This window comes from Eurosta solidaginis, chromosome 2, assembly GCF_040869045.1.
Source record: "Eurosta solidaginis isolate ZX-2024a chromosome 2, ASM4086904v1, whole genome shotgun sequence".
Classification (NCBI taxonomy): Eukaryota; Metazoa; Arthropoda; class Insecta; order Diptera; family Tephritidae; genus Eurosta; species Eurosta solidaginis.
The window spans coordinates 188,869,899-188,885,732 of record NC_090320.1 but is presented as its reverse complement, the minus strand read 5'-3'; the positions used below and the strand labels follow the sequence as shown (position 1 = coordinate 188,885,732).

At 35.2% G+C, this 15,834-nt stretch overlaps 1 protein-coding gene across 3 annotated transcripts in view; it reads left to right on the top strand.

Moving 5' to 3' along the window:
- The window catches only part of VhaSFD (V-type proton ATPase subunit VhaSFD), an 88,359-nt gene that overhangs the window by 44,508 nt on the left and 28,017 nt on the right, over positions 1-15,834 (top strand). For 2 of the 3 annotated variants that reach the window (XM_067766609.1, XM_067766610.1), the window contains exons 4-7: positions 6,388-6,633; positions 14,122-14,256; positions 14,361-14,486; positions 14,624-15,060. In XM_067766609.1, the coding sequence (XP_067622710.1) occupies positions 6,388-6,633; positions 14,122-14,256; positions 14,361-14,486; positions 14,624-15,060 (944 nt within the window). The remainder of the gene's footprint in view (positions 1-6,387; positions 6,634-14,121; positions 14,257-14,360; positions 14,487-14,623; positions 15,061-15,834) is intronic. The other variant, XM_067766611.1, reaches the window with a different exon arrangement.

The window sequence follows — 15,834 nt, the reverse complement described above, 5'->3', positions numbered from 1 at the left end:
TGTGACACCGTTTCAGCAAATGTCAGCTTTGGGTTTGCGTATGTAGCTTGCTTCGTTTCCACGTCCCGTATGCCATTTATAAAACTCTGGATTTTTACCCTCTCAGTGTATTCCACGGGTGCGTCCGCATTTGCGAGATGAGCCAACCTTTCAACATCCGAGGCAAACTCCTGCAAATTCTCATTCGCTCTTTGGTGACGGTTTTGCAACTCAGTTTGGAATATCTGTTTCCTATGCTCGCTTCCATAACGTCTCTCGACAGCGGCCATCAACGCTTCATAGTTGTTCCGCTCTCCTTCGGGAATCGTCTGTAGGATTTCGGCTGCTGGCCCTTTCAATGCCACAAACAGGGCTGCAACTTTATCTTCAGCATTCCAGTTGTTCGCTGCCGACGTCTTCTCAAATTGGAGCTTAAATACCTGGAATGGAACAGAACCATCAAACGTTGGGGATTTTACCTTCAGAGTAGCCGTTGAAGTGATTGGACGGTTCAATTGTAACTCCTGAATCCGATCTTTCAAAGCATCTATCTCGGCCTCCATTTTATCTTGTCGACTACTGAACCCTTCCTGAAACTGCGTTAGTTTCTCTTCCATACGCGATTCTAGTTGTGCAGAGATCTGCGATGATACCTGTGCTGAAATGTGTGTCGATATTTCTGATATACGTGCCTCTTGTGCTTCAATTTTAGATGTTATTTCTGACGACATTTCTGAGATACGTGTCTCCTGTGATTGAATCTTCGCTGTTATACGGTTCTCCTGTGATTCTAGTTGTTTTTCCATCTTGGATGTTATGCGTGTCTCTTGGGATTCCATCTGTGATGACATATACGTTTTCTGTTCTTCCAGTTGTGATGACATGGTGGTGGATATTTGTGATGACATTTCTGTTATACGTGCCTCTTGCGCTTCTATCTTGGATGTTACTGTCGATGTTTGAGCAGTTATTGCAGCCAATGTCATGTTCAAGTCTGTGCTGGTAATTGTCTGCGATGTTTCGTTTTTCTCTTCAATTTTTGTTGTCACCTCGCCATCAAGGTGAAAGACATACTCTTCCACATCAATTCCTTCTAATTCCATTGCCTCTCGTAGTCGTGCCTGAAGTTCGAGTTTAGCGCCGGTTGTATTCAATCCACGGTTCTCCAACTCCTTCTTCAGTTGCGGGATCTTCAATTCACTTAACTTTGCCATGTCCTTGTTGTCTTCTGGAATTTATTCAACAATTCCTCTTCTGACACGAATTGTACCGAATTTACTTGCAAATCCTCTTATTTGCCCTTTTGCTAGGTTCGTATCGCTAAACTGTTGAATAAATAACTCCAATATTGAAAAATGGAAAAATGGCCTTTAAAACTGTGCAACGAATAGCTTAATAACCAAACTGATAGCTTAAATGAAACTGACTTTCAAAATAATACTGCTATTGCTCGCTAGATATCGTCTTAGTCGTAACTGCTTGACAACTCAAATCAAACTGAAACTCCAGTGCCTCTACAATTGCCGCCTTTTATACTCTTTGATTTCAATCTTCGCATCTTCTAGGCGCTTCCAGAATCTACTAGTCCAGCAGCTCTCAAACTTCTCAGCTGCAACAAAAATGCACAATTTTATAGTTTTTCTTATTGCATACTTATAGGAGTATCTCAGATATATGCATGTGTTTGTGCATTGATTCTCCGCTGCTCGTATACGTACATGGTACATATATGTAGACGCAGTTATTGTTTCGTTTATTTAGATACATAATGATTGAATTATTGATGTGCATTCACGTCACTGCTTAGCATCGGCTTAGAGACGATAGCATCGCTCAGTGCTGCTAACATTCGTTACAATATTAACACATAAAACATAACAACATTCCATAATTTTGAACTTACACTCTTGAGTGCACCTGATCGACTAATTTAACAAATCTTGAAATAATCAAGTACAAGGGAAAACGATAAACAAAAAAGGTAATAATCTAAAGAACCGTAATAATAAACAAATTTTTACATAAACATCAATACGTTAAATAATAAGCAGTAAGTAGCGCTCAGCACATTAGCGTTGGGACAGCATGTTTGGAACAACACTCTTCTCACGAGGAATTGTATTTGTTGTAATCAATCGACGTTAGGCTGCCGCGCAGCCTTCTACATCTGCCTTAAAATTTATTCTTTGATCTCTTGGTGTATTGATAATATGAAGCATTTCTAATGTGTATCTTTTGTTGTAATGCCTCTCTTGTTGAATTATTGCTACGTTGTTTAAATCTGGAGAGTGCCTAGTTACTATGCAATGTTGGGTCAAAGCTGTTTTATTATCATTAGCGTGGTCCCGATTTTTGATATTTGATTTATGCGCGGAAATCCTTGTCTTTAATTTTGATTTTGTAGTCCCGACATATACTTTATTGCATACTTGGGACCCGTCGCCGTTACATGGAATTTGGTATATTACGTCAGATTTCTCGTATTTTTCGATTTTGTCCTTTGTGTTGCTAAAAATTTGTTGTACGGTATTGTTGTAAGTGAAGGCCATTTGGAATTTTTCGTGGTCATACATATTTTAGCCTGTTCGACAGTCCAGGGACATATACGGACGTTTTATATATTTTATTTCTATTATTATTTATTCGATTGGTACTTGATTTTTCAAAATAATCGCGGATATACCTTTTATAAGATATATCGGAAAGTCGTTGTTTTTAAGCATTTTTACAATAATTTCTATATTTTTATTATGGTATATTTCATTACTGATGGTCAGCCCCCTTCGAATAAAATTTTTTGCTGTGTTTACTATAGTTGGTTTGCTATGTTTCGAGTGGAAATTAATCAATCTGCCTGACGATGTAGGCTTTTTATACCAGTCAAAGTATAGTTTTTTGTATTTTCTTATCACCAAAGTGTCTAAAAATGGTAACTGGCCATCCTTTTCAATTTCATGGGTAAACTTCATTGATTTGTTATAACTGTTTAAGTTCGTCAGCATATCCTCTACAGCATCAATTTTTACGATGGCGAACAGATCGTCGACGTATTTAGGTAAAAAGTGGGGTTTATTAGGATAGTCTTCCTCGAATTTACTCAGCAATTCTTCCATTACTAAGTCTGCAATGATAGGTGATGCTGGTGACCCCATTGGCATTCCCGACCGCTTTTCATATATTTTATTTTTTGATTTGAAATATCGGTTTTCTTTAATGCAAAATCTCACAATTTCCAAAAACAATTCTTTACTAATACTAGTATGGGCTTTTAATTGGTTCCATTTAGATGCTATAATATCCAAAGCATGGTCGACGAGAATGCTGAGAGACAAGGAAACCACATCGAACGAAATCAGACATTCATCGTCATCTATATAAGTATCTTTTACCTTGTTTTTGAATTCTACCGAATCTCGAATCTTCGAAGTTTTGGTTAGGTTTTTGAGGACATTAACAACATATTGGCATAACTTATAAGACGGGGAGTTGACAGACGAACATATAGGATGCTGGGGCACGCCTTCCTTATGAATCTTGTGAAGACCATATAACCTTGGAGCGTTTGCCGTTTTACTTATTAGACGATATTTCTCCTTCAAATCAATTATTTTATTTTTAAATAGTTTCTCAACTATTTCGTTATTTTTATCCTGTAACCTATTGGTAGGGTCACGTTTTAGTACGCGATAAGCCGAAATATCATTCACGATTCGTTGTACTTTCTTGTCGTAGTCTGATTTGTCCATCAGAACTGTGACATTCCCTTTGTCCGCATTCAAAACTAATACATTTTTATTTTCTTTGAGAAAAGTTTTCGTTTCGTGTAGTGTGTCTAAAATAAACCTGTCCCGCACGTTGTTTTTGAATTGTTTAGGTGATCTCTTATTAATGTGGTTGTTGTTGTTGTTGTTGTTGTTGTTGTAGTTGTAGTTGTAGCGACACCGTTGCTCCCCGAAGGTTTAGGGAGTGATCGATGTGATGGTCCTTTGCCGTTTACAGATCCGGTACGCTCCGGTAACACAGCATCATTAAGGTGCTGGCCCGACCATCTCGGGAACGATTTATATGGCCACATTAAACCTTCAGGCCAATCCGGTATTTTAGTCGCCTCTTACGACAGGCATACCTACCGCGGGTATATTCTAACCCCCTGACCCGCTGGGTTATTAATGTGGTAAAATTGTTCCGCTCAATTTCTTGCTCTTCTTTCTCTTTAATAGTCTGTATACAGTCCTCTCCGTCAGCTATCAGTTTAAATAGTGGGAACTTATCATTGGTTGTTGGTAACGATAACTTTGGACCTAAGGAGAGTAGCCACTGAGTGTCTGTCGGTATGTTTGTGTTCGTCGTATTACAAAGCCATTCCGGTACGCTTTGGATATTAAGCGATCGTTTTTGAACGTCTTTAAGTCCCTCGAATTTGTTGGTTTGTGTGTTCTTTACTTTCGTTTCTAAAATATGTGTTAAGGTTTTCTCACTTTCGAAAAATGCGCTCGCGTCTTCCGTATCAAGTTTTTGTTATAATTTATTTCTTATGCTATTTACCTCATTTTCTTTCAGCTTCCGTAGTTCATGCTTTGCTCTGATAATAATATTCAAAAGTTTGCTTTGTACTGGGTACAGTTAACAGCTGTTTCTCGCTATTTCTTTTTTGATACATAAGCCACCTTTTATAGGCGGGGTCACATATGTATATTATAGAAGAAAAAGATATATAACCATACAACCGATTGTTTAGATAAAAGGGTTTTCGTATTTTGTTCCTCATTTGAACAACTAGAAGCTTCAAATTTTACCAGATATTTACATATGTATATGGCATACGTTATTGTCTGAGAAATCGTCAAGATCGTTCAAATATATAATATATGGGACATACAGCTGATTGTTCAGAATGAATTTTTAAAATTTCATCAGATTGCTGTACAGCTACATTAATGAAAGGTATGAGGTCTTCGGCTGTGCCTTTTATACCGGAAAAGGCGCAACCGATTTCGATGCAATTTTGACGTTGGGTTGGGTCCTCCGTGTAGCTTAACTCTGTAAGTAAACCACTTAAACGAATTTGACCTTCCAAGAAATAGCATCACCTGGCGCTAGTTGAAGATTCCAAGGCAAATTTGAACGCTAATTTTTGAATATTAGTGCTTAAATCTTTTAAAATTGTAAATATATAAATAATTTTGTCTGTTCAGAGAACTTGCATGTTTTTTTCAGCATGGGTATAAAACGTTTAATGCATCGATTTAAAAAAAAAATAATTTTATATTTATGTGTTTATTAATGGCTCTAAAAACTATTAGGAAAACTAAGAATCTTGTGCAAAAATGCAAATATTATGGGTGTGTGCTTGCCCACAAAAAGTTCCTAGTACCATAAAAACTGAAGAAAGCTTTAGAAAAAGTTTTTCCAAATGCGGTCCGTCCCGTCATAGTTTTGCTATGTAAAGCTTTTTAACAAAAAATTACCTGCTCTAATAGATGCCGCATATTGGGTATTTTGTAAACAAAACTGTTCCAATTGACAACGGATATGAGGAAAATCAAATAGGTATAGGCAGAGGTATTGACAGTATATCGGTAAACTAAGATTTTTCACCACGTTTGTCTCACTCATTTTACAATTAAAAGAAAAGTATTTTCAAAATCGTCTTTAAAAACTCTATAATTTTTAGTAAACTCTCATCGGAGAATAATTGCACTTTTCGTTTGATCTGTCGAATCGTTGCTGATTAATTTGATTTTGGGGAAGTTTTTCAGAATAAAAGCTGTAGGTTCCACTAGTTATTAGAAAATATTGGAGAAAAAGTCACTCCGGGTAACACTTCTCGGAACTTTAGACAAACATCTTTCGGTGGGTTGTCACAAATAAGTTACAGCTAAGTGCTTGATCGTACATTGAGGAAACGGTGTTTACTGCACAAGATTCTGCACATTTTACATTTAAATCTTGAATTTTACTAACAAAATTTTCGTAGAGTGCTATGCTATGAAATATGAAAATATTCAAAATAAGATTTAAAGCATCAAAATACCATCTGAGCATTATCGAAGATCATTCCGAAAAAGCACTTTTAACAGCATTTGCACCAATGCCTTAAGTTCAGACTTGAGACATACCAACCTCACACGTACCACATCTACCAGCACAACACTGACGCCATGGAGATCAGTTCGTTGTTAATAACATTACGGTTCAAACAAAAACATAATTCAATATCTAATGAACTCTTTTTGCTTAAATTTGTATCGAGCACACTATTTACATACACATAATTACATACACACACACACAATGCACAATTGGATGCACTACATACATACATGCATTCATATTTGGCAAATTGAACACATGATCACAAACAAAATCGTCACAATACTTATGTTACATGCTGTACTCAAAAATTAGGGCGAGGCGTTCATAAAAGAACAAGCTACGCTAGCTCAGCGAGTGCAAACAATTGTGGTGCATCAACATGGACACGGGCATGGACATGGGCATGGTAAAGATCAGCAATCGTCCAAGAACAACAATCAATATAGTCCTAATATTGCACAACAGCAGCAAATGAATCATCTAATGAAAGGCGAAAGATATCGCGAAATGACAGTAGAACAACAAAATGCTAATACCGATGGCTGGGTTCCTATTCCGGTAGAGTGAATTGTTTCTCTATTAATATTTCTATCGAAAAATTAAAAGAGAGCACGAATTATAGTTAAAAATTTAGTATGTGTGTGTGATATTAGTGGGTTAAATTATAAGGCATTTTTTATGCGAGTGCGTGTGTGACCTAAGAAACAAACAAAGCTTAAATTATCTAAAGGAAAGCTAGATTTACCCTTTTTTTGAAATTAAATTTGTTTTACCTTCCCCTAACTCGAAACCTGTCGAGTTCAAAGAAGTTTTGACTGCTTATAAACTATCTTTGTTAAATATAACACTAATTAAATGTAGATTATTTTATTATTTCTGTATTTTAGCACTACACTCGTTTTACAATATTAGATATAAGTAGAGATAATTTGCAAATTAAAATTTTTGCTTTTTTTACATACATATATTTAAAAATTTTATAATTAGTTAAATGATAACAATACTAACATTTTTCCTTTAACAGTATGTTGTCAGATAAATTAGAAAGGCTATAATATTACATGCATATCTAGGTATATAATCATAAGAAACCATTTAGCCAGTGCAGTATACTTACAAGAACTACGATCTGTAGTGAGAGTCATTAACTTTTTTAACGACATTCTCCATTTCGCTTTATTTGCGAATTGACAACTATAACGAATTTGGTATTCAGCAACGATTTTTTTATAGATATTCTTTTAATTGTGATCAACTTTTGTCGCTAAATCAAAGAAAAATACTGTTACGAATATTAGCAAAACTAAGGGGGTCATTATGTATCTACATAAACGAAACAATAATTGCGTCTACACATATGTACCATGTACGTACACGGGCAGCGGAGAGTCAATGCACAAACACATGCATATATCTGAGATACTCCTGAAAGTATGCAATGAGAAAAGCTATAAAATTGTGCAATTGTAGTTACAGCTGAGAAGTTTGAGAGCTGGTGGACTAGTAGATTCTGGAAGCGCCTAGAAGATGCGAACGTTGAAATCAAAGAGTATAAAAGGCAACAAGTGTAGAGGCGCTGAAATTCAGTTTGATTTGAGATTTCGATTAAGACGCTATCTAGCGAGCAAGAGCAGTATTTTTTTGAATAGTAGAGTTTCATTTGAGCTATCAATCAGTTTGGTTATTAAGCAATCTATTCGTTGCACAGTTTGAGCGTTATTGTGAAGTACTTTAATAAAGGCCATTTTGCATTATTACATATTGGAGTTATTTATTCAACAGTTTAGTGATTAGAACTTAGCAGAGGGTTGCAAATAAGAGGATTTGCAAGCAAATTCGTTACAATACTTTAACGAAATAACGCAATCGATATAGTTAAAAAAAAAACGCATTGTTAAAAGTTGGTAAATTTGAATACTGTAGTGCGTTTCCGTAAAAATTATCGATTATAGTGACATAAACACTAGCAGAATTTAATCGTTTATTATTAAAGGGGTAAACCTTTGGGAAAAAATCACATTTTGATATACATAGCAACTTTTTATGGACATCTGTTTATTTTTGAAACGCCACATATGTACTACGCCACTTACGTCAAGTTTTTCAGTACTTGGTTCAGTTAAGCTTAAATTGAGTTTATTAAAACTCTAGTCAAATTTAAACTCCTATTAAACTTTATAGCAGTTTTTCAGTTACCAATTAAGGCCGCCTCTGGGGGAGGCTTTTTTGTATGTCAACGCCAGTTTTTCATTATCTATATAATTTGTAGATATGGTAACAGCAGGCTCTTGTTAACACATTCGACGTCATAGCCGAGGGAAAAAACACTGTAATCAAATAAACAAAAATTATTAATGAAAATACTGTATATAAATAAATAAATTCATTATCACTTTGATGACTTTCGTCAGAGGAAATAGTAGTTTTTTTATATATTGTTAGAAAAGTGTAAATTTTGAATAAGAAAGCAAACAGCTGATAGGTTAACTAGTAAGACATCGATTCCCGGTAATCCTAATCCCAAATTGTCATTTTCAAATCCCGAAATCACGGGATTGCAAAAGATTTTCGGAATTCGATGCCTTATAAACTAGAGTTTAACCCTGGCAGATTGGTCGCTTAGGCTCAGCTTTGAACTGAGTTAAAGTTTACTTAATGTAATAAGTTTAAGTATAATTAAACTGACAAACTGAGTCGACCTTGTACTGAAAAACCGCGCCTTAGCATTTAGAAGATTATTTTTTAACAAAAATCACTTTAATGAGGCTTCCATTTTCAAACGTTTTTATTTAGCTTGACTCTGTCTAGCGTACAGAATTTTGTAATTTAAATTTAAGTAACTTCCCGATAAGCTACAAGCTTGAATATGGTTCAGAACTCGATGATTATGCAATAATAAGAAAAAAAAAATAATAAAAGAAAAATTTTAAGTTAAACGGTTTTATTGAAAACCATACTTACATTAAGTAATAATACTACTAAGACATAGAAAATAATTGGGTAGGTCCTAGGTACTAGTCATCACACTCCTCATCCGACAAATTAATAAAAGCGTTGGGCGCGTGAAATTTCTAAAAACATGAGGCGTAGCATAACCTGATTAAGGTTCAGTTGGTCTTACTTATACATATATGAAAATATGATTCGTAAAGATATGAGCGGTTGGCTATCAATAGAAATTTTACACGACCCACAGAAGATACTGGCTTCGATTCCCGGGCAAAGCAATATCAAAAATTTAGAAACAATTTTTTTCAATTAGAAACGTCTTTCTAATTGGGGTCGCCCCTCAGCAGTGATTTGGCAAACACTCCAAGTATATTTCTGCCACGAAAAGCTTCTCAGTGAAAACAAATCTGCCTTGCAGATGCCGTTCGGAGTCGGTGTTAAACATGTAGATTTCGTCCCGCCAATTTGTAGCAAAAATTAAAAGGAGCACGACGCAAGTCTGAAGAGAAGCCCGGCCTAAAATCTCTTCGGAGGTTATCGCGCCTTGCATTTATTTTTTTATGAACTTTATGGTATACATAGAGCTCATATTTTATCCTTCGCTGTTTCCACTATAGTTTTATTTGACGTTTTATTTTTCATATTTAAAAATGAATCAAATGGGACACATGCATAGTTCGTGATTTCTTCTCGAACACAAGCGAGAATTTCGAGACCAGAGAAATCGAAAACTCGTATTCTTGCGAAATTCTCGCATCTCGAAATACTCGTAAATCTCGCGAGCATCTCGACATTCGATTTAGTCACTATATTGACAGCATTTATACACTTTGGTTTTTTTGTTGATTATATTGCCTTTCCAATGCTACTTTCCTCAAAATATATTAATGTTTTTGTTCTTAATATTTTTATTTTTTACCGAGAATTTAAGAACTTGGCTTCTCGCGAGATTCTCGAATGTCGAAATACTCGTAGTGTCCGCGAGTTTCTCGACACTCAATCTATTCGCTAAATTGGCAGTATTCTATGCACTTCAGTGTTTTTTACTCGTAGTGTTGTAGAAAATCTCGTTTGTGCTCCAGAAGAAATCGTAAGCTGTATATGTATAAAACAACCAATGCATCGATAAAAGTGAATGTCGAGAATCTTGCGAGAAACCGAGACTCGCGACAAATATTTTCTCGAACAAGTTTGAGAAATCGCAAGCTCTAATGCATAGTTTCAATCTTAATGAAGTTTTTCAGCCACAACAAAATTTATATTTTCAATTAAACATACTTCTTCACATGTTCTACAAAGCAAAAACATATCTGAATCGTGATTCAATCACAAGAGGTGTTGTTTCTTTGCGATTTTGCGAAAAATATTAGTAATAGAAATAGGAAGCAATTAGTTTACAAATACCCGATAAGTACTGAACTGCACAATTCCTTAAAACAATTTTGTTAATTTTATGATGAATTTATTAACTATGTCATGATTTATTAGTGTGGCCGAACATAGGTAATTTTATGAAAAGTACGGACACCAAGGAATCGTGCACTTTCGTAAACCAATGAACATACGAAACCTAAACTAATTCAAAGTTCATCGATCAACGTCAAAAGTTCGACTAGTAAATCGATTCACATAAAAATGTCATTAGTAAACAATGAAGATGTCATAACGAAATGTAATCATTGATAATGTTAACTTATTCATTCCTTATGTTCGGAACATTCGCCTCCATTTAAGAATTTGTGGGACCGTTTTATATTTGGAATGTTATTCTAAATAAACGGTTTATCCGGAACACTTCCATGAATACTTAATGAATGAATACTCCCTGTGTAGTAGGACCGCACAAAAGTTTAACTCTTCTGTCGAAGTCAAGGTCGGAATATGAAGTTCTAAGACAATAAGCCATTTTCTTTTATTTATTTTTGTCAGTTCATTGCGGCTGCTGAGTAGAGTATCACCCCATGTCGTCTGCGAGTTCAAAATCGTCGTATCCCAAAATATTTTTCAAAAATTTCCCATTTCATAATTTTTCATAAAAAGGCCCTATGTCAGAATTAGGTTGACAAACGCCTTTTCTCAGAATGCTTTTCATTAACTCTCTCTTATGACAAAATGCATTGAACTTGTGCTCAGCTAGGGAGTTTTTGAAACAAATTTTGTATTTTCGAATCAAATTTTGACGTACGGCATTCTTCAAACAAATTCTGAAAGAATGACCACATCAACACAACTCTATCGATTCACGAAATATTTAGTAGAAAATGAATTATTTCCTCCATACCCTGTTGGCTTTTACAAATTTATTATCACTACTAATATATGTACTACTACTACTAAATTTCTACTACAATTTTCGCTGAAGGGGATTGAATTATTCCCAGTTACTTCGTAAAGGCAACAAACCTCTAGTTATTGATTCATGTATCGGAATACTGTATTTTGATACATTTTTTGTTTTATTCACGTTTGGATTGGAATTTTAACTTCAAAACCTTCAAAAACCATCTGTGATCCACAAAATGAATTTAGTAAAGTGTGATTGACGGTTGAATATTATTCTCTTGTAAGGGACTATTATGTCCAACAAGTGTAAACAAATGAATTAACTCTATGAGGTGCATGTAGTATTTTATTTTATTACTTCTGTTTTTTTTTTTTTTTGCATTTTACTTTGTGTGTCAGCATTATTTATGTCTACAAAGAAAAGAATATGAGAACTTTAAAAGCCGACCGTAATTATTTCAATAAAACCTACCACACAAGTAAGATTTAAAATCTGACATTATATTAAAAGAGTATTTTGTTAGAAAAACTTATCAGTTTACAAACTGTTTACGCCATTTTTTTATTTAATATTAAAGATTTCTTCCCACTTCTAGTACAACTTTTTGTTGGGAGTTTTAAGTTTATACACCTAACCTCCTCCAGCCTTACTTCCATGTTTTTCCTTTGAAAACTGGTTTCGAAAGGGCTTTCTGTTTGAGTTTCCCTTAACTGTGCCCAACATTAAGGACTCGGTTGAATTCAGTTCGAATGTAATCAGCTCTTGGATACAACCGAGCACGTTTGAAAATACTCAGATCTGAAGGACATCTGATAAAATCTGTTTTCTTAAAATTGTTTTCGGAAAGGCGAGATAAATTTGTTAATACAACCCCATACCTTTCTACACATCGCTTCCGTCTTTGTTCGCAAGCTGGCATTTTGAAAAAAAAAAAATTAAGAGACTAGTTTGCTGCCCTCGTTGTTGTTAACCGCATCGCAATCTTCATACCTTGTGCTCCTTTTCATACTACTACCTTCTATGATCTAAACGGAATTGTAAGAGCCTTACAGCTTCCCAATTGTCAATCTCACCTACCCGAGGGAATCTTGTTACAAATAAGAAAGAAATATTTAGCTGGCGAGATTCTGACGACCCCAAGTTCCTCATGGAACTAGAGGTGGGTGGGCGGGGATGGTCAGGCTTATACTTTAAGGATGCTTGGAACATACTGATTCTATGTTCGGAAAAGGAACATTAACATCGAAAACACTCTTCAAAACCTTCGGAGAGTGTCTTTCTCGATACAAAAACCTTGGCTTGCAAGCTACAGAATATTATAAGTGACATGTACCCTACTGTTCTTGGCGTGTTCCTACAGCAAATGATGGTGTTTTATTCAAAAATAAATGCTATCTTTCACAAATTTAAAACTTAAAAATTTTGAAAAATTTTGTCAAAAGGTTAAGCTTCTTTTCTTTTTGACATAATAGCAGGCATGCTTAACGAACGAAACGATATCATTTCGTTACGATAATCAACGTTAATAAACGAAACGAAGTCATTTCGTTTCGTTTATTAACGTTAAGAACGCCAAATTAACGTTAATTTGACGATCTTAACGTTAATAAACGAAACGAAGTGACTTCGTTTCGTTTATTAACGTTGATTATCGTAACGAAATGATATCATTTCGTTCGTTAAGCATGCCTGCATAATAGTCCGGTTCTTAATGAGAGAACTGTCAAAATCAATCACACTTTGATCATCTCTGAACATGATGGAATTAATATTCAGGTGTTTTCATCCCGTTGACGTTTTCCCTTATTCTGACAATTTCGATATGCATAATTTAGAGGTTGCCTATCATACCGATCTGCCTTTGAGTTCTACTATGATCGTAGTAGATTTTACTATACGTTTAGAAATATAATATTATAACGATATAAGCCGTTACTAGAATTGTTTAGCCAAACAGATTAACGTAACTTTATATTCTCTAACAGAATATAGACAAAATTTTGAAGAAAACTAATTTATTTAAAGAATATTTACGAAAAATTAAGCAATCCAAATTTTATACTTTGAAATACACGTAAATACTGGCATTTAGAGCTGCCGAAAAAGTGAGGTTATGTTGTTGACATCACCTTTATTGTTACATCATGAGCTATGAATTTAAAAACTGCTCCTACCTTAAAAGATTTTCCTCTAAAAAAATTACACGACCATATCTATTTTAGGCTTCCATGCATTAAATTTCATAATGACTGAAGATTTAACTCAAATCTTCTGCGTTTCAAGATTTAATTTTGTATGATAAAATAGAATGCCTAAATCTCGAATAGAGCTCTAAGTGGAAATATGCTACTACCCAGATATGAATATAGTGCACAAAGGGCCAAAGGCATCGCCGGCTAGGTCATTGCAGTACAAAAATACCCTAAGCTGTATCGCTACCCACAAAGTCTCAAACTATAGCAAAGGTTACACAGATATGTTTTTTTTAATTTTATGGGTCCTGGGTTGAAGTATTTATTTTATAAATAGATATATGTATATTTCAATAAAAAATAATGAATTTTGGAAATTAGATGCGATTTAAAATATATTTCACAATAGTTTTACTAAGCTGGCGCTATTTAGCACACTTGGTAACCAATCTGTATTTTAAAATTAGGCTGCTGCTAAGTAGTTAAGTAGTGCTTCCAAAGTAAAAATGAAAATAGTTGTTTCCAAAGTTCCAACTAATCACACTAATATATTTATTGTCACCTTCATTGACTGCTCTTTTTAATAACTTTTTCTGTCGTGATAACTAAATCAATATACAGGCAAATGAATATATCCAATCAGTGGCTCGCTGTCTTCAAATGATGCTTCGTATTGATGAATATCGCTTTGCCTTTGTTTCGGTGGATGGTATTAGTACATTGATCAGCATTCTTTCATCGCGTGTTAATTTCCAGGTAATTTTTGTTTTTTCAAAAGAAAACCATATTGCTAAATAAATAAAATGTGATGATTATATTACTAAAATAAAATTGATTCATTGTGGTTATTTTGCTTCCAGGTGCAATACCAATTAGTGTTCTGTTTGTGGGTGCTCACTTTCAATCCACTTTTGGCTTCTAAAATGAACAAATTCAGCGTTATTCCTATATTGGCTGATATCCTAAATGACTGTGCTAAAGAAAAGGTATGTATGACGTTCAATGAAAAAGAATGAGGCAAGTTACTGAATCTCGGGAAAGCCTTGTAAGCAAATCACACGAATTACGAGCTTTACGCCGCGTTTACCGATTTAACTGATTGCGTTTTTCTTTTTTCCCATAGGTTACCCGTATAATTTTAGCCGTTTTTCGCAATCTAATCGAGAAACCAACTGATCCCCAAGTAGCCAAGGAGCATTGTATTGCAATGGTCCAGTGCAAGGTTCTGAAACAGTTATCAATTTTAGAGCAACGTCGGTTCGATGATGAAGATATTTCGGCTGATGTGGAATTTCTCACCGAAAAATTGCAAAGTTCTGTGCAGGATTTGAGTTCATTTGATGAATATGCTACGGAGTTGCGTAGCGCACGTCTTGAATGGTCACCAGTACACAAATCGCCGAAATTCTGGAGAGAAAATGCTCATCGTTTGAATGAGAAAAATTACGAACTATTGCGCATTCTAGTACATTTGCTGGAGACATCGAAGGACCACATAATCCTATCAGTGGCTTGTTTCGATATTGGTGAATATGTTCGTCACTATCCAAGAGGCAAACAGTAAGTTTCTACTTAGCAGCACTTTTATGTAAAAGCAAACGGGAAAACCTCTGTAGAAGAGATAAAATATTGACGGTCGTATGGATTTTGATTTTATATGAGTTGTTTAAAATGTTTCATAATCAAATTAGATTTAGGGTTTTTAAGATATGGTTTAACGTGTGTGTTCTAAGATAAACAATCTGTAGTGGAAAAAATTAAGAAAATACTAAGGCCCTTTTTTTCAGTACAAGTTCAGTTGTCAGTTAAACTACGCTTAAACTTATTCTGCAGTTTTTCAGTCTACTTTAACTGCAGTTTATGCTGAGCTTAAGCGGCCGATCTGGCAGGATTAACTCTAGTTTACCTATCGTTGTTGTTGTTGTGTTGGGGAGTGTTATCTATGTTGATGGTCCTTTGGCGGATGCATATCCGGTACGTTCCGTTACCAAGCCCGACCATCTCGGGAACGATTTGTTATGGTCACATGCGACCTTCTAGGCCCATCCCGCCCTCCCACCCCCTAGATCCATGAGGAGTTCGGCGTCGCCAGAGCTTCGGCTGTTAATAAAAACAGGATTCGTCACGGATAGGTGAGGTTGACAATTTGGTTAGGAGAAGCTATATATTGCGCTGGCAATCTGAAAGGGCTGCGCTACACAACCCCTTGAATCTATTTGGTATTTTAGTCGACTCTTACGACAGGCATACCTACCGCGGGTATATTCTAAACCTCTGGCCCGCTGGGAGAACCTATCGTGATTTGTGTTCGTTCGACATGGCGTTGAATATACC